At 36.4% G+C, this 27,832-nt stretch overlaps 5 protein-coding genes, 1 non-coding gene and 1 pseudogene across 6 annotated transcripts; 2 read left to right on the top strand and 5 right to left on the bottom strand.

Annotated features, from left to right (window-relative positions):
- Positions 1–644: 644 nt before the first annotated feature.
- Positions 645–1,142, bottom strand: LOC125582171. The gene has a single exon (XM_048748727.1). It carries the CDS (start codon positions 1,140–1,142, stop codon positions 645–647), a length of 498 nt encoding a protein of 165 aa, XP_048604684.1.
- A 1,123-nt stretch (positions 1,143–2,265) lies between these two features.
- On the bottom strand, positions 2,266–3,202 carry LOC125582172 (glutathione S-transferase T3-like). Its single transcript, XM_048748728.1, has 3 exons — positions 3,096–3,202; positions 2,477–3,038; positions 2,266–2,364 (listed from the first exon to the last, which is right to left on the bottom strand). The coding sequence occupies exons 1-3, from the start codon at positions 3,200–3,202 to the stop codon at positions 2,266–2,268; spliced, it is 768 nt and encodes a 255-aa protein (XP_048604685.1).
- Positions 3,203–3,695: 493 nt separating this feature from the next.
- On the top strand, positions 3,696–7,326 carry LOC125581555 (annotated as a pseudogene).
- A 7,334-nt stretch (positions 7,327–14,660) lies between these two features.
- LOC125582173 (omega-hydroxypalmitate O-feruloyl transferase-like) lies at positions 14,661–15,440 on the bottom strand. The gene is made up of 2 exons (XM_048748729.1): positions 15,375–15,440; positions 14,661–15,083 (listed from the first exon to the last, which is right to left on the bottom strand). Exons 1-2 carry the CDS (start codon positions 15,438–15,440, stop codon positions 14,661–14,663), a joined length of 489 nt encoding a protein of 162 aa, XP_048604686.1.
- A 2,780-nt stretch (positions 15,441–18,220) lies between these two features.
- Positions 18,221–18,327, bottom strand: LOC125582561. Its single transcript, XR_007320018.1, has one exon. It is a non-coding gene; the product is annotated as a small nucleolar RNA R71 (small nucleolar RNA).
- A 937-nt stretch (positions 18,328–19,264) lies between these two features.
- Positions 19,265–22,971, bottom strand: LOC125581556 (omega-hydroxypalmitate O-feruloyl transferase-like). Its single transcript, XM_048747196.1, has 2 exons — positions 22,293–22,971; positions 19,265–20,510 (listed from the first exon to the last, which is right to left on the bottom strand). Exons 1-2 carry the CDS (start codon positions 22,758–22,760, stop codon positions 20,235–20,237), a joined length of 744 nt encoding a protein of 247 aa, XP_048603153.1. The 5' UTR covers positions 22,761–22,971; the 3' UTR covers positions 19,265–20,234.
- On the top strand, positions 19,548–20,155 carry LOC125582174. The gene is made up of 2 exons (XM_048748730.1): positions 19,548–20,096; positions 20,138–20,155. Exons 1-2 carry the CDS (start codon positions 19,548–19,550, stop codon positions 20,153–20,155), a joined length of 567 nt encoding a protein of 188 aa, XP_048604687.1.
- Positions 22,972–27,832: the final 4,861 nt, after the last annotated feature.

Raw genomic sequence — 27,832 nt, forward strand, 5'->3', positions numbered from 1 at the left:
CTTTTCACCTTCGAACTTCTGCTTGACTCTCCGGTCTCGAACTCAGATGTATCAATTTGAGCGTATCCGTGTCGTTCGTTCTCTACAATCATATTGTGCAATATGACACAAGTTCTCATTATCTTTTCTATTTTTTCCTTCTCCCATAGTAGAGCTGGGTTTTTAACAATTGCAAACCTCGATTGCAATATTCCAAAAGCCCGTTCCACATCTTTTCTGGTGGATTCTTGACGTTTTGCAAATAGCTCTGCTTTAGGACCTTGAGGAAGTGGGATGGATTGGATAAATATTGACCAATTTGGATAAATTCCGTCAGTAAGATAGTAGGCCATACGATAAGTGTGGTTATTGACCTTGAACTTAACTTTTGGTGCTCGACCTTGTAAGATGTCATCAAAAACCGGTGACCGATCGAGAACAATGATATCGTTGAGGGTACCTGGTAATCCGAAAAATGCGTGCCATATCCAAAGATCTTGTGATGCCACAGCTTCTAAGACAATTGTCGGCTTTCCTGAACCACGTGTGTACTGGCCTTTCCAAACATTTGGGCAGTTTTTCCACTTCCAATGCATACAATCGATGCTCCCTATCATCCCTGGAAACCCGCGTACCTCTCCAACATCGAGTAATCGTTGAAGATCTTATGGTGTAGGGCTTCGTAGATACTCATCTCCAAACAATTGTATTATCGCATCAGTGAAATTTTCCAAACATAGACGTGATGTACTATCACCAAGTCGGAGATATTCGTCATTTCTGTCTCCCGATTGACCATATGCGGGCATACGTATAGCTGCCGTACACTTTTGAAGTGGAGATAGCCCGTACCTTCCGGAAGCATCTCTCCTTTGCTGAAAGTAGGGAACTTCACTACTTAGGCGATCGACAATGCGAAGGAACAATGGCTTGTTCATTCGGAAACGCCGCCTAAACATTTCAGGTGGGTATGTAGGATTTTCCATGAAATAGTCTTTCCATAGTTGATTGTGTCCTTGTTCTCGGTCTCTTTCGATATAAGCTCGTCTCTTCGGTTTGTTGGTTTGACCATCAACTATTGTGTCTATGAAATTATCTACTACTTCGTCGACCATTTCATCAAAAGCTTTATCTGCTTCATCACTTGATGATGAGGAAGACATTGTTGATGAAATTTGTTGATCTTTTCCTTCTTACATAAGGCAAAAGGGGGTATATATTTTTAATTTTTTTCTCCTCTATATAGTATGTATTTATTTTTTTTTAATTTTTTTTTTGAATTTTAAACTTATAACTAATATATTTTATTTTCTTCTATATTTTCATAACAATTTTGTTTCTTGATTAGGGTTTTATATTTGAAATGTTCAATTTTTTTTTCTTGATTAGGGTTTTATATTTGAAATGAACAAATTTTTTTTCTTGATTAGGGTTTTATATTTGAAACGAACACTTTTTTTTTTCTTGATTAGGGTTTTATATTTGAAATGGACACTTTTTTTTTCTTGATTAGGGTTTTATATTTGAAATGAACAAATTTTTTTTTCTTGATTAGGGTTTTATATTTGAAATGAACAAATTTTTTTTTCTTGATTAGGGTTTTATATTTGAAATGAACACTTTTTTTTTCTTGATTAGGGTTTTATATTTGAAATGAACACTTTTTTTTCTTGATTAGGGTTTTATATTTTCATAACACTTTTTTTTTCTTGATTAGGGTTTTAAATTTGAAATGAACAATTTTTTTTCTTGATTAGGGTTTTATATTTGAAATGAACAATTTTTTTTTCTTGAATAGGGTTTTATTAAAGCCAAGTTTTGAACAAAACTAACCTGAATGTTTGATGACAAGTAGAGGTTGAGAAGAATCAAAGGCAGTGGTGATCGTGGTTGAGATGAATAGAAGGCAGTGGTGAATGGTTTTGTGAGAACAATGAAAGGCAGTGGTGAATCCAAGTTTTGTGAGAACAATGAAACAAAATTTTACATATAACAAGATTTGATGCAGAACTTGAAGTGAACTAGAGTTCATATATATAGAGAGACAAGTTTTTAACATATGAGTGATTCAAGTTTCACGGGTACATACACCCGTGAGTACAAAAGAGAACATGTGGGTACATACACCCTTAAAATCCGATGAACCTAAAACAAGTGTAGAATGAGACAAAATACTACACTCCCGTGAATCAAACCTACACCTACAAGCATCAACCCATGACCTGACATTACCTACACCTACAAGCAGAACCCCGTGACCTGGTACATAAAGAAACCGAGACTATCTTACAAGCATCCACCTCCACACGCATCCACCTGCAACCCGTGACCAACAAAGCAATACATACTGTTAGCATTTGGTTCAGATATATCATAATCAATATACTTAAAGCAACATAAGTTCACATTAACCAATAACCTACTCAAAAATTCATTAAAAAAGTAGCCTCTCACCAAATCAAAGCATTTCAGAGATTAGTTTATTTTTTTGACACACTTCTTGAGCAGAAAGTGTATCTTCATTTCTTGCTAGCAACCGGTCAAGGATTTTCTGTTTGGATATGTGATTTTTCACGGCTAATATGCTCTCAATCTGATCAAATGCTGCTTCATTCCCGTGCTTCTTTCGTTTGGATGCTTTGCTAGCCTTAACACCAGGTGGCCTAACATCTTCCTCCGCAGCCACCTCCTCCGCAGGTTCCTTCCTTTTCTCCTTTGCACCCTCTCTCCACAAAGAATGTGATCTCCAATTTTGATCAAACCTAAGCTCTCTCCAACAATGTTCCAGTGTGAACTTGACATGGTAGTCATTAAAGAAGATGTCATGTGCAGCCTTCATGACATCATTCTCTTTTTGTCCACTCGCCTGCTCCTTCAAAGCGGCTTCATGGCTTCTCACAAACTTGCACACCTGCTCATTCACCCTTCCCCACCTCTGCTTACATTGACTCCACTCCCTAGGAACGGAGCCAACAAGCAGAGGGCTAGCATTTACATACTCCTCTATTCGCTTCCAAAAAGCTCCTGCCTTTTGCTCATTACTCACGATTGGATCCTTGCTGGTGTTGAGCCAAGCACTGATCAGCACCACATCTTCTTTCGTTGTCCACTTTCACCTTTCAGCAGGTTTAGGAACCTCTAAACACCCTAAATCTATTGGCTGACTGCTCTGGGAAGTGAGTAGGTTTACAAAACCGGGAGAGTTAAGGGAAAAAGGATCCATTTGGTTTTCGATAAAAGTTTTTAAAATTTGGTTTGTGTTTTTAGATGTGGATTGCGTGGATTGCTTATGTTTTTAAAGTAGTATTGTGTTAGAAAGGACAAGAAAATTAAACATACTCTAACTACCAAACATTGATTACAGTTAATTACACAACAAGTACTACACAGATAGCATTCAATAAACATCAAATCATTTTTTTTAAAGTCGACCATTCATTACGCAACCAACCAAACCGGCAATTGTACTCTAAGCAGTGTAGTTAAGCAGTGTAGATAATTTTTTTAAAGTCGACCATTCATTACGTCTACCAAGCTACCAGTGTAGTTAAGCAGTGTAGATTAAGTGTTACCTTTTCTTTTTCAGTCGAAGCAGAGCTTCTCCAAGTCCGCCACCTGCACAGAGGGGTTATAAACCTATCCATTGAGGTTATCAACCTGCACAGTTAGGTCTTTAACCTCTGTCTGGACATGAAAACAACAATGACATTGTGTTAGTCACTTAATAAAATCTGAAGAAAAATATGACAAAATTATTAAAAAAAATTTAAGTGACTTTACCTCCAGTCTCTCAATCTGTTTATTGAGCTCCGGCATCCACTTGATCACCATCTCAACCTCCTCCACACGCCTACTGAGACGTTCGATATGCTCCTCGACACCAATCACCCAAGGCTGACGATAATGTAACCCATCAGCCTTGTTTACAACTAAAACACATATCAGAATCTCGTATGAAAATCAAATAATCATTCGAAATAAGTGAAATGAGAAGAAGCGCTTCCCAGGAAGAGTGTCATAGTCGTCCTTCCCCCGAACCTCGTGAATGATTGTCCCACCACAGGGACACCTCGTCGGAATACCGTATTCTGAATCAGCCACGTATCCTACCATATCGATGTACTCCTTTTGCCTTTTTGTCTCTCTTCTCTCTTCTGCGGGATCCATCTGTACCAGAAACATAAATGATTAGAACAAAATCACCAGTAAATCGCAAACACAAACTCGATTACGAACCCTAACTAGAAACCCCCAAATCGATTTCAAATCCCAGATAAACAAACCCTAAATCGAACCCGCATGACGATTTCAAACCATAAATCAAAACCCCATATCAATTTTGAACCCTCCCTCGAAACCCCCAAATCGATTTAGATTCACTGACAACGCTTTGGAGCCCAAATCCGTTAAATCAAACCGTGAAAGTTATCGATACTGACCTCAGCTCGTCGAGGAGGGAGTCCGACGTCGATTAGAACCACTAAATCACCCACAGTCGGCGTCGCACGAGAAATCGCCTCCGAGAACGAGAAACCCTAGTTTTCGAAAGGAGAAGAGAAAATGAATCCTCTCACGCGAATCCCTTTTTTTCTCCGCTTCGACGCGATATCGCGTGGCCACTGCTTCGTCGACATGTGCCATGAACCCGTATTATACGGGTTCACTCCCATGAACCGGATCACCGATTTAAACCCATTTTTTTTTTTTTTTTTTAATTTCGGGCAATATGATACCGAGCCATGACCTGTTCTAAATACGTCGATGCGCATGCTCTAAGTTTCCCGCTCAACAATAGTGGGTCCCATATATTAGTCCAATCGCGTACGTCGTAACGGTTTTTGACTTCATCCAACGGCCAGGATTAATTCATTTTTTATTAATAAATAGAAATAGTAACTCCCTGAGTCTATTTTCTTCTTCGTTGTTCATCGTCTTCTCGCTCAAGATCTCTCTCTCCCTCGCAGAAGAGAAACCCTAACTCATCTCACCGGAGAACGACGCCACCGCCGCCGAATCGTAGATCCTCCACTTCCTCGTCAACAAAAATGTCTTCCTCGTCGTCATCGAGGAATCTACCCAAGGAGAATAATCCACTTTCTCGTCCGAGCGTATCCAAGACTCGAGCCCCACTCGGCGACGTCGTAAACCGCCGTAATCCCCTCGGAGACATCACAAATCAGAAGAACGGATCTAGAATCTCCGCTCCGTCTTCTACTCTCGTAAGTTAAAACTTCTTCTTCTTCTTCTTTTTCCCGCCGAGAAAATTAGGGTTTTAGGGTTTACAATCTGTTAAAATTCGTTCGTTTATTGAAGGTGCATTGTTCAAATAAGATCGGGAAATCGAAGAAAGGCGTCGAAACCTCCCAAGCTAAACGCGAAATCGAACGTACGCGTTCCTTACGAAGACATCGAATCGCCTCAACGTAAAGCAGAGTCAGATTTGGGAGGAAATGATGATGATGAGGTTGATGATATTGATAGTAACCTTGTGGATCCACAGCTTTGTGGTGCCTTTGCTTGCGATATCTACGAGCATTTGCGTTCATCCGAGGTTAGAATCGCTTTATGAATTTAACAACTAAACTTGCTCTGTTTCTGAACTTGCTTGTTGTGTGGAATGCAGGTAAAGAAAAGGCCTGCTTTTGATTACATGGAGAGTGTTCAGTCAAACATCAATGCTAGCATGCGTACTATACTCATTGACTGGCTCGTGGAGGTAAAGCGTTCATTAAAAGCAAGGAATGTAGTTTGGATTTGATGAGGCAAGAAAGAACGTTTCTTTATAGACTTTGGACTCTTTTAGGTGTTGATGTATGATTTTTTCATGAAACTACAGGTTGCTGAAGAGTATAGGCTTTTGCCTGAGACGTTGTATTTGGCGGTGAACTGTTTGGACCGTTATCTTTCAGGGAATGTGATTACCAAGCAAAACCTGCAGTTGCTTGGTGTTTCATGCATGATGATTGCAGCGTGAGAAATCTATAAATTTAACTCTGAGGTTTCATACTTTGGTTTCTTCAATAGTTTGCATTTTGAACTTGTGGACGTAATGATTTTTGCAGAAAATATGAAGAAGTGTGTGTGCCTCAAGTGGAGAGTTTCTGTTACATCACTGATAACACGTACTCAAGAAACGAAGTTTGTGCTTTCGATTTCCGTGGACAAACTCTTCTTCTTGTGGGTTTCACATCGTTAACCTTATATCTTACCAGCTTTTGGAGATGGAGTCGTCTGTTCTGAATTACCTTAAGTTCGAAACTTCGAATTAACAACTCCAACAGCAAAATGTTTCTTGAGGTAGCTTCTGATCATATTGTTGTTATTTCTATCTTTGTGTGTACGTGTGTGTGTTCCCTGCTGATCTGGACTTATAAAAATGGTGGTTAATTAGGCGCTTTGTTCGTGCTGCTAAAGGCAAAACGGAGGTATAGTGTTATATAACAATTGAAGATGAGCTATTTGCTCATTTGGTGATTGGTTATATACGTTTCTAACTGTTTATTTCTGTCTAATTAGGTTCCATTACTGCTGTTTGAGTCACTAGCGAGCTATCTCAGCGAATTATCTCTCTTAGATTACGCTATGCTTCGCTACGCTCCATCACTTGTCGCAGCCTCTGCAGTGTTCTTGGCACGATACATATTACACCCTTCAAGAAAACCATGGGTATGACAAAGAAACTGTATTTACATTCCTGTTTTCTCCAGTACTGCTTTGTTCTCAGCGTTCTAACCAACCTGTTAAAATTTGGCTTTTCACAGAGCTCTACGTTAGAGCATTACACATCGTACAGGGCTAAACATCTGGAAGCATGAGTTAAGAATCTTCTTCAGCTATGTCATGAGAGTCCCTCAGCCGATATAGTTGCAGTCAGAAAGAAGTACAGTCAAGACAAAGTAACAAAACACTCCAACTTCTTTTGTTTTTATTATTAGTAACTTCAAATAAGATACTTGAAATGTTTACTGTTGTTTTTCTATTTTTTTCGCAGTACAAATTTGCAGCAAAGAAGTTTTGCCCCACCTCACTGCCACAAGAGCTCTTCCTCTGATTGTGCTTCCTTTTGTTTTTTTTCCTCGTCTTGTTGATAGTAACTCATTGGGTCAGACCAAATGTATTCAGTTCGATTGATGTGTAGGACCAATGTAATGAACATAAAACAATAATAATAAAAAAAGTAGAAAAAAACACAGCTACAGCAGTGATAAGATTCCAAAACTTCTGGTCTTATGGGGATGCTTTTGACGGCCTGGTTGTGGGTTGATGTGCCCTGGTTTCCCCGAAGAACCAACACCATTCTTTGGTTTAATTCCGAGACGTTTTGAAGTTGTTGAATTTTTTTGCGGCTAACTTGATTCATATATCCCAAGTTGGTTGGAATTGCATATGTCGGAGAAACTAGTAATCTAGAAGACATTGGTAACCACAATGTCCCTATGGTTGCAAACATCTCAACCAGGTTCATCTTTTGTTTATCTTTTTGATGAGAAAATGTGTTATATGTGTTAATCAAATGGTTTCAATCGAATTATATATAGGGGGCAAAATTTACGTTAAATATGAAATTATTTTTCATGGTCCAACCATGCATTCATCTATGATAAGTATGAAGTCATTTTATTATTTACACCTACTCACACGTCATTCTGGATAGGAAACGATCATACACCCTTCTCTAATGGAAAATGAAATTATGTTTGCTTTTTTGACTCGAACATTTTAGAGAAACCAAACAAATAAAATAAGAAAGGAATCGATACGAAGGATGGGATTTAGAGGAATATCCCCTATATATTAAAAGAGAAGTCACTTTAATGATTTCTGATGACGTGTCGTTCATAGGTGAAGTTTCAATTTAATATCCCCTATATATTAAAAGAGAAGTCATTTTAATGATTTCTAATGACGTGTCGTTCATAGGTGAAGTTTCAATTTAATTGTTATAATTTGATTAGTCGATTGTTCTTAATTTTTATTTATTTAATTTAGATCTAAAAATTTAAGGTAAGTCTAAAATCATTTAACACCCACTTGCCATATAATCTAAAGAATATTACAAATAACAATTTATGGAAACTAATTTTTGAAATTATAGAAAGATTAATAATGTTTTATTTATCACTTTCAATATTTATAAACTATAAAATATAATGAACGAAATTTTATATAAGATAATTATAATTGTTTTATACTCTACTTGATGAATTGTATTCGAATATAATTATATAATAACTATTTTAAATATAACAAAATCCAAACATGTTTATTAATATTATTTTTAAATTATTTATTGTTGTTCAAAGAATAAATTTATCAGAATTTTAAAATAAATTATGAATAGTTTAATTGTAAGTTACCTTATTTATTTTTCAAAGTAACTTATGAATAATTTTTTTTGTCTTGTGCAAGTTGCAAAGTAACTTATGAATAGTTTAAATGTAAGTTACCTTATTTATTTTAAACATTTCTTGTCCAAGTTATTATCACATTTATTAAAATTTTAAAAGTCAATTTACCTTAATGTTTCTAAATTCTTAATTCGTTTGTAATGACTTACCTTATTACAATATAAAATTCCCGGTGAAATAGTTAATAGGGGGATAACTTTCTTTAATCTATTTCAATATTTATTGTGAAAAATAAATATAGCAACATCATTTATTTTTGAAAGGTCGACAATATAAAGTTGCATTATTGAGAATAAGCATTTCTTGCGCAAGTTAGTATTACATAATTCGACTTTTAGACAGAGTGAAGTAGGGGGTGAGTCATCTTTATTGTAATAAATATGATCAGAATTAATTCGTCCGGAGACTCATGCGTTTTTATGTAATACTATACTAACTTTCGACGTATTAGGATTCTTCACTTGTGGAGAAATTACAATAAAGATTCCGGAAACACCATCGAAATGGTTTTCGTTGAAAAAGAAGTAGATTACTACATTTTTTACAACTCATAAACAGAACCGGACAAAAACCTCATGCAGGAATCCGTCTAGAAGCTGTAAGTTTTGTTTTAAATATTTATTTTAAAATTTTCAATTAATTTAATTTTTAAAATTTAATTTAATTTTTTTTTTGTAGTTAGAGAAGACGGGAGTCTTACCATCTCTGTCTGACCTATTCAAGATGACTCACGCCACATCCGACGGAGTTTTTGTGGATCCTGCATCTGAGAAACTCTTCCAAGCAGTGGCTTCTCGGATTGAAGAACGAGAGACGCAACTAACCCATGAGTCTCCCGATGGATTACCCGTCACATTGTCCACCGAAGACGCCGACAAAATCTTCGAAGAGGTACAACTTAAAATTTTTGTTTACATTATTTTTAATATTTTAACATAATTAACTATATTAATATATGTTTTAATTTTACAGGTGGCTCCTAAAAAGAAGGGACGGATAGTCGGTATAGGCTCTGTTAACAAAGTTGCAAGGGCAACTTCGTCATAAACTTCGAGACGGGATGAAGAGACTTCTCAGATGAAAGCTCGAATGGATAGCCAGCAGGTTCGTTTAGACTCTCTTGGGGATTTGCTAAACGTGATGGCCGTGGAAAACCCGGTTATGCAGAGAATGTTGAGTGAGAGACGAGCCGCTCTTGGGTTACCAGTACGAGATCCCCAAGAGTCCGATCCAACCCGTCAACAGCCGAGCAACCCCACCGACTACTTCGATGATATGTAGTTTTTTTTATATTTTGGTTTGTATAATGAATTTAAATATTATTGTATGACTTTTAAATGCTTTTTTAAAATATGTTTTTCATTTTCATATTTCATTTTAAAATTAAAATTATTTTAAATTCAAATTTATATTTGAGGTTAAAAAAATATTCAAATTTATTATATATTAATAAGAATCGATGTAAACTCCACGTAAATGTTTACGAGTGAGTAACGTTGAAAGATTTACGAGAGTTTTACATCGAAAGGTTTACGTGTTCTTTACAACAAAAGTATTTACGTCTGTTTTACATCGAAACCGTTACGTGGAGTTTACCACGAAATCTTACGTCTCGTTTACGACGAAACGATGCCTTGCGCTTTACGAGGAATATATTTCGTCGTAAACGTAACAAGTCGTTTACGACGAAACCTCCGTTACGACGGACGTTTTACGACGAAACGTCTTTTGAGGTTAATTCGTCGTAATACCCCGTTTACGACGAATTTACAACGAATATTGCCCTCGTAAAAAATATGTTTTCTTGTAGTGCACATTAAAAGTTTAGAAAATCAAATTCCCTTCCATTCTTCTATACAAAAGATTTACCCCTTTTTATTTTCACCATCAACACAAAGCGATGCTTTGTATCACGGATGAGTTGTTGTTGAATTTTATGACGACTAGTCACAAGTGAATTTTTCGGCAAAGTTCCGTCAATTTTTTTGGCAAGTTTGTCATTTCCATATTTCTAGTTTAGGGAAAGATTATTTAGGAAAAGTTTAATTTAAGAAACTTTTTTAGTTTTGGAAATTTTCTATTTTGTAAAAGTTTATATGTTGGAAAAGTTTCTATTTTTGGAAAGTTTATATTTTTGGAAACTTTTTCCAGAGACTGAGAACATAAAACCGTTAATTTTTCGTGTTTCAGATGACCACATCTTATGTTGATCATTCCAACCAGTGACAAAGGTGAAGGCTATTCCGTAACAGCCCGTACTAGTACAGCTCAGAATTTGACTCATTATCTGCGGTCTTGCCTTATTTGATCCGCTGTGGGGGCAGTGGGTTCGACCGGTTGAAAATTTTGAGTTGCAAATGTGGATTAAACTTAGTTAAGTAGGGGGTGTGGGTTAACCAAATTTTAAGTGAGGCAGATGAATAGGATAAGAATGAGCCAAACATTCTGCAAGATAAGTAAATCACAAATATGGATAGTGCTTGTGTGACTAACTGGAACACCAGTGTCATGATCAGATCAGAAAACATGTGTAATTTTCCCCCACTATCAAATATCCAACTACTATTAGGAAGGATATACTAGAGATATGGAAATTGTCCAAAAATATGAATTAAAGATTGTTTGCGACCAAACGGATTTAGTTTGTAGCACTCATCGATGTTGTATCCAGTACAACCAAATAAATTTAACATTGAGATGGTCGATATGGATTGTAAGCAACAAGATATGCACTATAATAGCCAGGCTCGTGAGCTTCAATAGATGCAAGATAACAGCTAGTGCTAGAAACATCATAAGTAAAGCTATGGAAAACTACATAATCTGATTTCATTTCAGTGATGAATTAATCATTTTCCATCACTTTTAGACTAAGAACCAGCATCCTAATAAGTACTAAGAACTTAAGGAATAGTATCATTGATAAAAACCCAACTTATTTTGGCAAATAAGTGCCATACGAACATGTCAACACCATAAGTGAACATTATAACCCTATGTTAGCCAATCAAAGATCAGAATTAGTGATTGAAATCATGAAGAAAAATGAATTCTAATACTGGTCCAAGTATAGATGATTGCAATCAAAAGTCATTGTTTGATTTGGATTTGAAGAGCTCATTGTGAATTAGAAAATTAAAATGGGGAAGAAGATCATGTAACAATCAACGAGAAATTAACAACAACAAATCTAGGTCAAAAACAAGTGAAGATTGGGAATAAGAAAATAAAAGAAATTCTAATAAAACGAAGATCAGTTGAATATAAAAATTGATGGAGAGTTGATTAATCGAAATATTCATGGTGATTTTTGTTGAAACAAAGCTCAAATTCAAGAGAATCAAAGAAATTTGAATAAAGAACTAATGCCGAAGCTTTCGGTTAGCTTTGCTGTAATATTGAGAAAGAAACTGTTGTAACAAAATATGTATTATTGATTTCAGAAAGTGTAAAAGAAACCAAATTATAATTGAATGAACTAGATTTTTGAACCGCGTTAAAACGCAGATTATGTTTATTTTTTATATAAAACCGATAAATAAAATGATACAAATTATAAGAAAAAATCTTATTAAATCTTTTAGGGTTGAAAAATATATTTGAACCCAAAGAATTGAATCTAAACCAAACAAAAAAAAAATATACCAAATTCAAACCAAAATTGGTAAGATATCCGAATGGATCCAAAATTTTGGTATATGTAAAATTGGATATATTCTTAAATATATTAGTTATTTCTAAATCTTATATACTAAAAATATCCAACACACTCAAAAATACTTGAAATTATCCAAAATATGTGAAAGATAGTTAAAAGTAAATATATATATATATATATATATATTCAAAAATACTCAAAAAATACCCTAAATACCTATTAGTTTTCTATCTAAATAGCTAAAAGTAACTAATTCCATGTTAATCATAAATATTCGGCATACAATATTCAAATTCATAAATTATAATTGAATGAATTATGGTTAAAGTAATAGAGATTTAACCAAAGATTCAAATTATATATTGAGATACTAGGTGTTCTGCCTGCACATGCGGGCATAGTGTTATTATAGATATTTATGTGTTTATAAATATTAAATCAAAACCAACATAAAAAATTATTAATTATATTTTTAAAAAGATAAATCAAACATTAAACTTTATATTTTATAATAAAATATTATTTCAGATAAAAACACAACATATTTAAGAATTATCTAATGTTTTAAAAATATATTTTATTTTTGAGAATTTTTTTATATTTACTTATAGTCAATTATCAAATATATAATATAAATAAAATATTATTAATATATATTCATTACTTTTTATCAAAAAAAATATGCTAATTGTTTTGTTAAATTTTAAAAACGTTCATATATTTTAGAAAATATATTTATTTGTTTGATTAGCATTTAATTATAAATTGTTTTATATCTAACTATATATTTTATAATAAAATATTATTTTCAGATAACAACAGAATATATCTAAGAATTATCTTATGTTTTAAAACATGTTTTTATTTTTAAAATTTTTATTATATTTATTTATAGTCAATTATCTAATATAATATATAAATATAATATTATTAATAGAAATTCCTTTTTAATTATTTATATTTTAGTTAATTGTTATTATTATTAATTTTAATCACTTATTTAATCAGGTATATTTTAAATTCGTTTTTATTTTTGACTATATATATAATTTATACATTAAGGATATAAACGATTTATTATTAATTTTAATCATTTTTTTAATAAGATAGATTTGAAATTCGTTTATATTTTGACTAATTTATATAATTATTCATTAAGGGTATAAACGATATTAACCGCTCTAACTTTTAACGTGAGAGCTCGATTCCAAAAATTTATCACTTATTTAATCAGGTATATTTTAAATTCGTTTTTATTTTTGACTATATATATAATTTATACATTAAGGATATAAACGATTTATTATTAATTTTAATCATTTTTTTAATAAGATAGATTTGAAATTCGTTTTTATATTTTGACCAATTTATATAATTATTCATTAAGGGTATAAACGATATTAACCGCTCTAACTTTTAACGTGAGAGCTCGATTCCAAAAATTTACTTCGCAAATAATAGTATAGATTGTTGTTCAGGTAAAAAAGTATATGCACGCTTTAAGAACTATTATATATTTTGTATCCATTTTCATTTACAATATTTTTTGTGCTTACAATACAACTTTTTAATTTATCTTAAATAACAGAGAATACATAAAACGGTATAAAGTATTCTTTCATATCTATCCTAAATACCATATCTAGGAGAAATGCTGGAGATAGGCATGAATGGGAAATAAATTAGTGAAATGTGTTAATAATCTTACTGGATTTAAAAAAAAAAAAAAAGCCAGCAAAAATCAATTTTAGTATAACCAACTTAAATAAACTGTTTAACATTTGCACCCCAAAAAGAAACTTAAATAAACTGAAATTCATTAAAACATTTATATGCATATATATATATATATATATATATATATATATATATATATATATTGAAAATACCTTGAACAAAAAAGATATACTCATATTATACAAAACTACTTTTATTAATTATTGTTTTTTTTTTTTAATTTAAAATGTATTATATATATATATATATATATATATATATATATATATATAACTGAATTCATTTTCAAACTGAACCAAACCATACTTTTTATTTTTCTCTTGGGTTAACATGCATTATGTGGTTTTACTCTTAAACCAGATGGTTCACCTTTGCCTCTTTTTTTTTCTTATAAAATGAAGTAGTACCCAGTAGAACTAAGAAAATAGAATGCAAAGTGAAGCCAAGGAGAAATCAGCAAAGGGTGTCTTCAAACCATTTCTGAAACTTGGTCATCTCCTTAGAAGGCAAAGCAGCCAAGACATAAACACCTTTACTATCTCCATCAATGTCTGGAAACAGCAAAACTATGTCTTTCCGATGGTACACAACGGGACAGCAATAATTTGGCTTTCCCCATGGATATTCAACCTCCGCAAATCCCAGTTTTTTTTTTTTTTTTTTTTTTGTTAATCCAGGGGTTCCCCAGTTACGTGAATCATTTCTCTGGGCCCGGTTAGGCAGCGGTCCACTTCACCCGGGAGGGCTTTACCTGGGCTGGGGGCAAGGCCCAACACCCAGTACCGCATTTGGTGACAGAATGGGCAGTTCGCCTCCGCTTGGCGTCGAACCCGTGAGCATGACGATTGGCCCCCAGGATCCTTACCAAGCGAGCTACCTCATCCCGTCATCTCTCCCCAATCTATAGCGGATCTGGCATACTCATCCGTTATCCGATTCGCACGTTCTCCTACCATTTCCACGATCGTCCCAAACAGTTCTTCGAGCAATGCCTTTCGTTTCGCCTTTCCGTACGCCGTTAAAACCGCGTTTCCCGTGTACGAAGAGGGAAGCTGAGGATCCAGCCTCCCTCTGATGTCCACCGCGTAAAGAATGGTTGATTCTTTTTCAAGATCATCCACCTCTTCTTCTTCTACTAAAGAGAGTGCCTTGCACCTCCAAACCAAAACGGTAACGACGTTGAAGCCCGTCACACGAACACAAACACTACTAACACTCTCCGAGGCCTTCTCTTTGAGCCTCGAGATTTGTTGAGAGGATAGCTTGAAGATGTTGAAATCTTGACATGTTGCATATTTACACTGTTTTAACCATCCATATTGCATTCATATGTCCTAATCAGGTAGTGGAGTTTCTTATGGAGTAATTGGAGGTGTTTAAAAGCATTGTGGCTCAAGAAGAGATGGAAAATGAAGTTAGTTCGAGTTCAAGCGAGCACAACTCGGGTTGAGCCAACGCGGGTTCCCTTACCCGCGCCGAGGCATCGAGAAGAAGATATGAAGGACTCCACGCGGGTTGAGTCGCGCGGGTTCTCCTACCCGCGTAGCGTGGTCGATGGCTCAACGCGGGTAGAGCGACGCGGGAAGGCCTACCAGCACGTTGGAATTGGAGGCGTGGTAGCATCTTGACGCGGGGTGGAGCACGCGGGTGATCCCCATTTTCCCTTACCCACGTCACCAAAGGATTCTGTTCGAGGAGTCACGCGGGTGAAGCAGCGAGGGGAAGCCTACCCGCACGTATGAACTGATGGCGCTTCGACGAGTTGACGCGGGGAAGCTGACGCGGGTTGCACCCGACGGAACCCAACCCGAGTCGAGACTTTTACTTAGTCGAATTTTAATGTTTTTAAGGGCTTTTTAAACTTTTTAATGGAAACCATTAGGTTTACCAAAGACATATAAATACTCTTGTAATCCTAAAGTTAGGATCTATCTTGTTTTCTATCTAATCACAAAAGAACTCTTAGGTGAAAGATCTTATCTTAATCATTTTCTCTTGTGATTACTTGATTATCCTGATCACTAATCATGATTAGCACCAAATCATCTTTGATTTTTGGGCTCATCATGAAGAGTAGTGAGTAGTCATCTTTGGATTCATGGGTTAGGGAGATTTAGGGTGATTAAGCTAGATCTAAGGTGTTTAGGTATAGATCAATCTTATTCCTTGCTAGTAGAGTGCTTTTAATGCAACTCTAGAGTTGGCCTCTCTAAAGTTGAGCTCTAGGCATTTCATACCCGGAAGGTGTTCGATGAAATGCCTGAACCAACTCTCCTAAGCTTTTAACATTCTTTACCAAAGGAATTTGTTGTTAAAGGGGTTAAGATGTCTAATAAAATTGAGATTAATGATTACTTAGATAACATTCAACCAAAGGAATTTGATGCTTGAGTTGTCTAAGTAAATGAGCATTCATCTAGGGATAGAGTTTTCTTAGGATTGTGTCTAGGTCTAAGGTAGATATAGATTGGTTAAAAGTTGACACCTTTAGGTTGAATCTTGATCACGCAAGATCAATTCCCATAGCCCATGAGTTCTCCCTTCTTATAAAAAAGAAAGCTTTGTCATTTATTGCATTTTAGGTAGTAATCTAGTTTAAAATCAACTCAAAAACTGGTAGCACTTAGATTAAGCATGGTCTTGCATTCTCTTTGCATCATAATCACTTAGGGTTGGTTTGACATCCTATATATTACAACATTTGATTAGGGGCCTTGAAATCCCTATCATCAAATTGGAGTCGTTGCCGGGGAAGCTGACGCGGGTTGCACCCGACGGAACCCAACCCGAGTCGAGACTTTTACTTAGTCGAATTTTAATGTTTTTAAGGGCTTTTTAGACTTTTTAATGGAAACCATTAGGTTTACCAAAGACATATAAATACTCTTGTAATCCTAAAGTTAGGATCTATCTTGTTTTCTATCTAATCACAAAAGAACTCTTAGGTGAAAGATCTTATCTTAATCATTTTCTCTTGTGATTACTTGATTATCCTGATCACTAATCATGATTAGCACCAAATCATCTTTGATTTTTGGGCTCATCATGAAGAGTAGTGAGTAGTCATCTTTGGATTCATGGATTAGGGAGATTAAGGGTGATTAAGCTAGATCTAAGGTGTTTAGGTATAGATCAATCTTATTCCTTGCTAGTAGAGTGCTTTTAATGCAACTCTAGAGTTGGCCTCCCTAAAGTTGAGCTCTAGGCATTTCATACCCGGAAGGTGTTCGATGAAATGCCTGAACCAACTCTCCTAAGCTTTTAACATTCTTTACCAAAGGAATTTGTTGTTAAAGGTGTTAAAATGGCTAATAGACTTGAGATTAATGATTACTTAGATAACATTCAACCAAAGGAATTTGATGCTTGAGTTGTCTAAGTAAATGAGCATTCATCTAGGGATAGAGTTTGCTTAGGATTGTGTCTAGGTCTAAGGTAGATATAGATTGGTTAAAAGTTGACACTTTTAGGTTGAATCTTGATCACCCAAGATCAATTCCCATAGCCCATGAGTTCTCCCTTCTTATAAAAAAGAAAGCTTTGTCCTTTATTGCATTTTAGGTAGTAATCTAGTTTAAAATCATCTCAAAAACTGGTAGCACTTAGATTAAGCATGGTCTTGCATTCTCTTTGCATCATAATCACTTAGGGTTGGTTTGACATCCTATATATTACAACATTTGATTAGGGGTCTTGAAACCCCTATCATCAAATTGGCGCCGTTGCCAAATTCTAAGTTGATTGTGACATTGAGATTTAGTCATTTGCTTGAGACTAAGTCAATTTTTATTTAATTGTGTTACTGCTTCTCTTTGTCCTTCTCCCTTTGTATTTCAGGTGTATGAACACAAGGAGCAGAGGTCCAACAAACCTAGTTCCAAGAGTTGAAGACATTCGAGCACTTGAAAGAGAGATAGCAAGACAAAGAAGAGAAGTGGAGCAACAGGCTCACTTGCAAAGGTTGGGGTTTGATATGGAGAATCTGCCTCAAGATGGTGATGCCCAAGGAGGCAATGGTCCAAGAGCTGATCCTTTTAGACCACAGCGCCAGCCACAACATCCACAGCGCCAAGCCCGTGGCATTGGAGCCTATGATCAACCTCACATTCATGGTCATAGGTTGAGAATCAGAGCACCAGCTGTGGAGAACAACAACTTCGAGATCGAGTCAGGACTGCTCAACACAATAGAGAACAACAAGTATCATGGTCTTGCTGCTGAAGACCCTTTTGATCACTTGTACAAGTTTGATCAGTACTGTGGCTTGTCCAAGAAAAATGGTGTTTCTAAAGATGCTTTCAAGCTCAAGCTATTTCCTTTCTCTTAGGGAGACAAGGCATACCAATGGGAGTAGACTCTTCCAAGTGATACTGTCACTACTTGGGATGAGTACAAGAGGGTTTTCCTAGACAAGTTCTTCTCTAGTTCAAGGACAACTAAGATCAGGAACGAAATCTCCGGGTTCCAACAGAAAGGTCTAGAGAGCTTCAGTGAAGCATGAGAGAGGTTCAAAGGCTACTGGTCTCAATGCCCTCATCATGATTTCAGCAAGGAGAGTTTGCTTAGCACCTTCTATAGAGGAGCCTTACCACAGTGCAGAAACAGGCTTGATACTATCAGCAATGGTTTCTTCTTGGGGAGAACTGAAGAAGAAGCAAAAGAACTGGTGGAGAACATGGCTAAGAGCGACTCAGTCTACAGTGAGGAGCATGATAGGGTCAACAAAAATGATGATCAGCAGACAAAGAAAGAGATCAAGTCCTTGCAGGAGAAGATGAACTTGCTTCTTTCTAACCAAGCTAAACAAGAGCAGGTCAACTTTGTGGGTGGTCCTATTCAAGAGATTCCTCCCAAGATTAATGAGGTTGATGGTTTGGAAGGACAAGAAGAGCTGTGCTTCATCAACAATAATAGTTCTTGGTATAGGAAGGAGCCTAACTTTCAGTACAACAACTACCAGCAAAGGTCCTACTCTAACAACCAGCAAGGAGGTTACAAGCAGAAGCAAAACACTCAGCAAAGGAGCTATCAGCCTAGGCAAAACACTCCTCCTGGTTTCAACAATAACAACAATCAGTCTACTCAAGCTCAAGGAAGTTCTTCACAAGCTCCAGCTTCAGATACAAGTGTGGATGCAATGTTCAAGAAAATTATGGATTTTCAGGCCAAGAATGAGAAGACAATGGGTTATGAGTTCAAGAACATTCACTCCAAGATTGATGGAAGCTACAATGAGCTCAACAACAAGATCCGACATTTGGAGAATCAGTTTGCTTCAATAAACTCTCAGCCAAGTCGCCAACAAGGGGCATTACCTGGAAAGCCAGAGCAAAATCCCAAGGAGACAATGAAAGTCATCACCCTTAGGAGTGGAAAACAGCTACCACCAAGAACTCTCATTAGGGGTAATGAAAAGCAAGATGGGGAGGTGGTCATCAATGTGGATGATGATGTGGTTATTATGGATGAGAAAACCAATGAGGAGATCTTGGAGAAAATAGTTGAAGCAAAAGAGAAGGGTAAACTTGGAGAAGAAAAGAAGGGGGAGAACAAGAATGAAGCTGATACTTCATCAAAAGGAGCTCTATTCAATCCTCCTCCCTATGAACCAAAACTTCATTTTCCCGGTAGATTCAAGAGACAGCTTTTGGAGCAATACAAGGCCTTATTTGAGAAGCAAATGAGTGAAGTTCAGATTACTATGCCCATAATTGATGCCTTCATGCTAGTGCCTCAAGGATGCTGTAACTAAGAAGAAGAAGGAGATGGAAGGCATGGTGGTTCTTACTCATGAGTGTAGTGCTATTATCCAAAGGCTAACCATCCCTAAGAAGCTTGAAGATCCAGGAAGCTTCACTTTACCTTGTGCCATTGGGCAATATGCTTTTGAGAGGTGTCTATGCGATTTGGGAGCAAGTGTGAGCCTTATGCCTCTCTCCATTGCTAAAAGGCTTGGCTTTACACAATACAAGAAGTGTAGACTCTCTCTTGTACTAGCTGATCGCTCAGTGAAGATTTCCATTGGTATCCTAGAAGATCTCCCTGTTATGGTTGGAAATTGTGAGATTCCTACAGATTTTGTGGTGTTGGAGATGGATGAAGAACCAACAGATCCTTTGATATTGGGGAGACCTTTCTTGGCTACAGCAGGAGCAGTTGTGAATGTTAAGGAAGGGAAGATTGATCTTCACCTTGGAAAGAGAAACATCCTTCACTTTGACATCAAAGAGGTGATGAAGAAGCCTATTACTCAAAGCCAAACCTTCTACATTGAGGAGATGGAGGTTTTAGCTGATGAGCTTCTAGAGGAATTGGCACTTGAAGACTCTCTACAACATGCCTTAACAATTGAGAGAGAGGTCCAAATGATTGAGAACAAAAAAAATGATGCCTATGTGAAAATGCTGGACTCTCACAAGGAGATTAGTGATGAAGAACAGAATGAGGAGCTTTCATACGAGGATCACCAAATCTAAGTGCTCAGAAGTGGCTTCGAAGACTGTTGTGTTCGAGTCTTGGAGTTGGACAAGCTCGTGGTGTGGGAATGTGACACGTGGTGGAGTACGAGCTTTGAGAAGAGTACGGTCGTTGCAAGGTGGTGTTGATGAGGGCTTATCACTTAGTAGAGAGGCTAAGTTGTCGAGAAATGTTTTGAAACTAAGTCCATCGAACGTTGTATGGTTTGTTGAGATTCCCATTGCAAATCCACCGCACTTGAATGATGTCACCTGCCAAAAAAATTTAAATTCTAAGATCTCCGTAATTCAATTATATGGACAACACGTAAGAAATGTTTTCACTTGTAAACAACATTTTCCCTAGTTAGTTATAATTTACTGGAAAATTATCGTAGTAGTAGCTAAGTCCCCTGGGGCATAGCAAAGCTGGCACAAATCCTCGGAATATGATTATAGCAGACAAGAGTAACCCACATAATAACTCTATATTTAGTCATCGTATACATGCGTACTAAAAGATGTAGACAATGACTAGTTCCTACTACCACATACGTTCATTAACTAGTTTTCTTTAGAAAATGATTACATTACTGGGCAGTAAGTAAGTATATCAAACAGAATGATGTCACTTTAATTCGGATTGCTTTATGTTTGGTGGGATTCAATAAATGAGCAACCAATAAAGGCAGCGTTTTAACCTTACGCGGCACAAGTAGATTGTTGCAATCATATATATCATACCGTTTTATTAACACTAACAACTAAATAAATTGAAGGTAAAGCATTTTAATAGTTCCTTATTTTGATAATTTTATATATGTTATTGTGTAAACCTCGATTATTGTGTTGGTTGAAAACATATACTTAGTGTTTATATGACTTCTTTCTGTGACATTTTCTAGTTTCAAGTTTAAACATACAAAAGAAGCAAATATCTGTTAGAGATTTTGTGCACTGGAAGAATTGCAAACTTATTTGGCATATCATCTGTATGCAGGAGAAACTGTAACATGTCCGAATATATATATACGTCACATGTTACTTGTTTACATGTTTTATTATACTTGAATGATTAAATTATATATATATGTCACATGTTACTTGTTTACATGTTTCGTCATACTTGACTTATTATATGGTCTGTTAGAGATTTGAGTAGGCTTAGTAATAGGTATCTAAAGAGGTTTTTGATATGTCTATGAGTTTTGTTTGAGTCATCCAAGAACTCGTTTTCTTATCAAAGGCTAACGTTCTTTAAAACGCACTGATTATTAAAAAAAAGTATTTGTTTGAATAATATTTTAAGTCTGTTTAAAAATAACGATGATAAAACCAATTAGGAAAAATCCACAATTGCCTAAATTCTGTATTTCAGAACAGATTTTAATAGTTCAGATAAACTAAGAATCCGAAACTTTGATATATTCGTTTTTTCAAAAAAAAAAACTTTGATATATTTGTACACAAGTATTAAATGTACATATGTTTATTCGTAACTACTAATTTAACTTCTGTCTACCTCCCTTTTGTGCTTGGATCAATTATTTTATAAGACTCTCAGACCATTGATTAACCCGAGTTTTTAGTATGGGTTCTTAGCCGAAGCTAAGAACTGTTTCTTAACTTTTAACTAAGAAAAGCTAAAACATGTCTGTTAAATAAAAGATATAAGAGTCGGTTCTTAGCCAAAAAGTATAAAAAAAGTCAAATCATGAGTTAAGAACCCTAAATTAAGAATTCGGGTTAATCATGCTCTTACAACTCTCCATCATTAACCTCAGTCTCTTAACTGGGGTTTTAAGCTTCAGACTCTTAGCTTTTTTTAAATTTTAACTAAGAAAAACTAAAAACTGTCTCTTAAATAAGAGATATAAAAGTCGTCTCTTAGCCAAAAAATATAAAAAAGAAACAAAAAAAATATCAAATCATGAGTTAAGAACCCCCGGCTAAGAGACCGAGGTTAATCATGCCCCGAGGAAGTTCACTCCACAAAAAAATAAAGTAATTTGGAAAAGTACGTATAGCTAGGTTTAGGAAGCAAACGTTGGTTACCTGAAAAGCAAACAATGGTTGATCATCTTTAGGCAAAGATTGAAGCTGACTTGTAACCAGTTCAACAAAAGCTGGATTTGGATAAACCAAATCTCCAAGTTCCTCCAAAGTGTACTCACTCTCAGCCATTACAAACCCAGCTCCGGCACCGTTACAGTCAACATTCAGTCTTCCAGAGCTAGGGTTCAGGCGAAGTCTCCCGGCCAAAAGGTCGTAAGCGTCCATTGCTCTCACCATCGCCTTTCTCAGCATCTCTGACACAATCTCCGGAGGATAATCTTTGTTAGGTCGGAAGAAATGAACCGTTTGGACATCAAAGTTGAGAACTTGGTCGACATTGGACAAGAACATAGGTTTTCTCTCATGGGTTAAAGTTTCTTCGGATGGGAAAATGAGATATGATTCTTTGATCGCTACTTTGAGATCTTGAAGAAGCAATGATGAACATTCTTGATAGGAAGCACCCATTTTTCCCGATCTCTCTCTCTCTCTCTCTAATTTAATTGTGTTTTGAGTGAGTTTGTATTTTTGGGTTTGAAGCTTAATCTATATTATATAGACTAACAAATGGTGAGAGATGGTTATTTGCATGTAAATTATAGTATAAAATTATCCATGGTTAGTAAATATGGATCCCACAATCAATGTGTTTACTTATACGCATAAGATTTGATACCGGAGTTACAAGCAGTTTCGGGATACGTCGACGTCAGCTTTGTCAAACCACATGAAACGTTCTTCTTTAAAAGCAAAAAATTGTCACTGATGTTACTTTTTGCGTTGTGTTTATAGATTTGGGTATAGTGATGGGCTCGCTTTGGTAGGTGTGAGGTAGGGTTGATTATTTATTTAAGGATTTGATAGCGGAGAGGCTTGATATGTCGGTTTTAGCTACATATAATGCATGTGATCAGCCTTTTTCGAGTCAAAATTTGACTTCATTTGCAGTTTATGGAATACCAAGTTTTTTTCAACATTTAATTTGCGGCATTTTATTACGGTTACAACCGTCAACAAAAAAAAAAATTATCAAGTTTTTCCTTCACAATTAGGCTCATTGTTGGCCAACACGTTTTTTCTCTGCAGATGATAAGAGCCTTTCACCGGTCGTCCAAACCATTCAAGCCTATGTCGATTACCTCTACTTCTATTCATATAGAGTTTCTTTTCTTGTTTTTTGCTAAAATATTCATACAGAGTTTATTGTTACTTTTAGCTTATACTCCAATTTTCTTATATGTTGGTGCTTTTTTGTCTATCTCTTCATGGTTAATGTCAACCATATTTTACATCTAATTCTGCAATATTTTATGTATATTGTGACAATAAAAAAACGTCTTACTTGTAAATTAGCTAATTAGATTTTTGATAATTGTAATTTTCCTTTTCCAATTAGTTTTGACACATCAACATTTCTTATATATTTTTTCAAAAAAATCGAATATCATTATATTTTAAGATGATTAGAATAATAATTTTTAAGTAACCTAGTCAAAATATTTTGAAGTCTAGAATATTTTAGAGATTTTTTTTTGAATAACCAAGAGGTGATCCCCCAGACCAAATGCAACAGTGATGATACCGAGATATAGCATAAACACGCCTTCCTAACGAGAATTAAACTCGGAACACAAAATAAAAACGATTCTAGCGGTAAACCAATAACATAACGCATCGTTGGTACTTTAGAGAAATAGAACATATGTTTGAGGTTTAGAAACACTTTACCGAATATATTTGTTTAACATTCTTGTAATATATATATATATAATATTAGTGTAAATCAACTATAATTTTTATAATTCTAAATACTATAAGATATTAAACAAAATTATTAATATAAATCTGGGAAAATGTAAAAAGAAAAATCTTAGTATAAAATAAATAAGAAAATCGCAAAAAATTATCGAAATGTAACTTAAAGGTAGAACAATTGTTATTGTTTGGAATATGATTCATAATTTTGTTTATCGCTCGTAAATTTTGGATAATGGTTTTGGTGATGACGAAGCTACAAAAAATGAAAATGCACATTAACTTCAAAAAGGAAGTAGTCGTGGTCTGTAAGATCAAGAGGTAGAGACATCAAAAAACCATTCAAGTTATCATTCAAATAACTAAGCAAATTATCATTCATGTTTTTAAGAATCTAAATTTTGAAGGATAAGGTTGCTGAGTCCTCCAAGTTTTTAGAAGTTTTTTTACTTTGTTTCTGAGTCAATAAACGTTTCCTAACTTGTAGGAAGTGGGTTAGTAGTTTGTTATTCTGTTCCTATTGTTCAGCTCGTATCTTATCTATAAGACAGAGCTTTTGTATTCAGTTCTTTTCAAGCAATAAGAAAACCAGTTCCAAATTCTCTGTTCTGAATCTTACAAGTGGTATCAGAGCCTTCTTATTTCAAAACACAGTGAGAAACAAAAGAGAGAGATGGGAGAAAAAGACTCATCGCTTAACATTCCAAAATTCGATGGTGACTACGAGCATTGGGCAATGCTCATGGAGAATTTGTTGAGATCCAAGGAGTGGTGGGAACTCATTGAAGTTGGGATCACGCAGCCAGAGAGGAACGTGATTCTCACAGGTGCTGAGAGGAGTGAGATGGCGGAGAAGAAGCTTAAAGATCTCAAGGTGAAGAACTATCTCTTTGCATCAATTGACAAGACGATTCAGAAGACGATTGCGAAGAAGGAAAGTTTGAAGGACATATGGGAGTCAATGAAAACCAAGTTCCAAGGAAACAAGAGAGTGCAGAGCGCACAGCTGCAGAGGCTGCGCAGGAACTTTGAAGTCTTGGAGATGAAGGATGGAGACACGATAACAGAGTATTTCTCTCGTGTCATGGTGGTCGCAAATGATATGCGAAACCTTGGTGAGGACATGCCAGATGACAAGATTGTCGAGAAGATCCTCATAACTCTAGTGGAGAAGTTCACCTACATCGTGTGTGCCATAGAAGAATCGAAGGACATCAAGACACTATCAATAGATGAACTTCAAAGCTCTCTCCTCGTACATGAACAGAATCTGGTCAAACATGTTGTGGAGGATCAGGCGCTAAGGATGGAAGATGGAAGAGGGCGTGGAAGGTACTTTCAAGGAAGGGGAGGACAGTTCCAAAACCTAGGCAGAGGAGGCACTAGAGGAGGTGGAAGAGGAGGATATGACAAAGGCAATGCAAGCTTTGACAAGAGTGGCATCGAGTGCTTCAAGTGCCATAAAATGGGACACTACAAGAATGAATGTCCCACATGGGAAAGATCTGTCAACTATGCGGAGTTAGAGGAAGATGTATTGCTCATGGCTCAGGTAGAAGAAGTAACTGAACATGTGTGGTACCTGGATTCTGGTTGTAGCAACCATATGCGTGGAGTTAAGGAATGGGTCATCACGTTTGACAACCAGTTCCGACAACATGTGAGACTTGGAGATGATAGAAAGATGCAGGTGGAGGGAAAGGGAAACCTGCGACTTGAGATTAATGGAATGATGCAAGTCATTTCATCAGTCTACTATGTACCGGGGCTGAGAAACAATCTTCTCAGTGTTGGACAACTCCAGCAGAAGGGCTTGAAGATCATCATAGAAGACGACGTATGCGAGATCTGGCATAAGCAACAGAGAAGGGTGATCATGCACTCAACGATGACTACAAACAGGATGTTTGTGATCAAAGCAACCGCTCGTGAAGCAAAGGAGCTGGAGATGAATCAGTTGCAGAGTCCATCACTAGACATAGAAGAAGTGTGGCATAAGAGGTTTGGACACCTGAATCAAAGGAGCTTGGCAACACTCTCAGAGAAGGACATGGTTCACGGTCTGCCGAAGTTCATCAATGGAGGAGGAATCTGCGAGATTTGTATGAAAGGTAAACAAATTCGTACCAACATTCCAAAGCATAGCGAGTGGAAGACGAGTCGTGTGCTAGAGTTGGTACACAGTGACATTTGTGGACCAATCTCTCCTACCTCAGAAAGTGGCAAGAGATACATCATCAACTTCATCGATGATCACAGCCGAAAGTGTTGGACTTACTTTCTGTCAGAGAAGTCTGAAGCATTCAAAGTGTTCAAGGATTTCAAAACTGCGGTGGAAAGAGAAGCTAGAGAGTTACTGGTAAGTCTTAGGACTGATCGAGGAGGAGAGTACAACTCCAAGGCATTTCAAGACTACTGCACTGAAGTAGGGATCAAGCGCCAACTCACTGCATCTTATACGCCACAGCAAAACGGTGTTGCAGAAAGAAAGAATAGAAGCTTGATGAACATGGTGAGGTGCATGTTGTTTGAAATGCAAGTTCCGCATAGGTTCTGGCCAGAAGCTGTGCAATACGCTGTACACATTCTCAACCGATCTCCAACAATAATCTTAGGAGATGTTACTCCTTCAGAAAGATGGAGCAAGCACAAACCGACAATGGAGCACCTGCGTGTGTTCGGTTGTGTTGCATTTGCCCTGGTGCCTTACGAGAGAAGGACAAAACTAGAGGAAAAGAGTATCAAAGGCATGATGTTTGGAGTAAGTAAGGAGTCAAAAGCCTATCGCGTCTACAACCCTGTTACAAGAAAGATCATCATCAGCAAATATGTCAAGTTCGATGAGGATAAGCCATGGGATTGGGAAGAGAAGAGTGAATCTGAGAAGTCGATTGAAGTGTTTGGAGAGGAAGAAGAAAGAAACGATGATGGTGAAGAGGAACAAGACGAGCCAATCATCAATGCAGAAAACGAAGACAACAATGAGACTCAAGAAGAGCTGGTTGATCATACTGGAGAAACAGAGGTAGCAGAGTCAAGTAGGAGCAGAACCGGGAGAAGTGTACTGAAACCAGCATGGATGAGGGACTATGTGTGCGAAGGTAGAGGATTGTTTATGGAGGAAGTTGAAGAAGTGGAGGAGCTGGATGCGATGTATACCTCAGAAGAAGATCCAGAGAAGTTTGAAGAAGCTGTCACCTATGAGAGATGGAGAGATGCGATGGAGGTAGAAATCAAAGCCATAGAAAATAACAACACTTGGGAGCTCGTTGACCTGCCTGAAGGTGCGAAAGTGATTGGGGTGAAATGGGTTTTCAAAACCAAACTCAATGAGAGAGGTGAAGTTGACAAGTTCAAGGCAAGGCTGGTTGCAAAGGGCTTTCATCAAACACATGGAGTAGACTTTCATGAAGTGTTTGCACCTGTTGCTAGATGGGATACAATCAGACTCATCCTTGCTTTAGCCGGACAAAGAAGATGGAAGGTGTTGCAGCTAGATGTGAAGAGCGCTTTTCTTCATGGTGAGCTAAATGAGGATGTGTATGTGGAGCAACCAAGAGGCTTTGAGGTGGAGGAAGATAGCGGGAAGGTATATAAGCTCAGAAAGGCGATGTATGGTCTAAGGCAGGCGCCTAGGGCCTGGTACAGCAGAATCGAGGCTTATTTCATGAGCAAAGGCTTCAGAAGATGCTACTGTGAACACACTTTGTACATTAAGGAGGAAGGAGGAAACGTGCTGATAGTAAGCCTATACGTAGATGATCTTATCTACACTAGTGACTCAG

Source organism: Brassica napus, chromosome C2, assembly GCF_020379485.1.
Source record: "Brassica napus cultivar Da-Ae chromosome C2, Da-Ae, whole genome shotgun sequence".
Classification (NCBI taxonomy): domain Eukaryota; kingdom Viridiplantae; phylum Streptophyta; class Magnoliopsida; order Brassicales; family Brassicaceae; genus Brassica; species Brassica napus.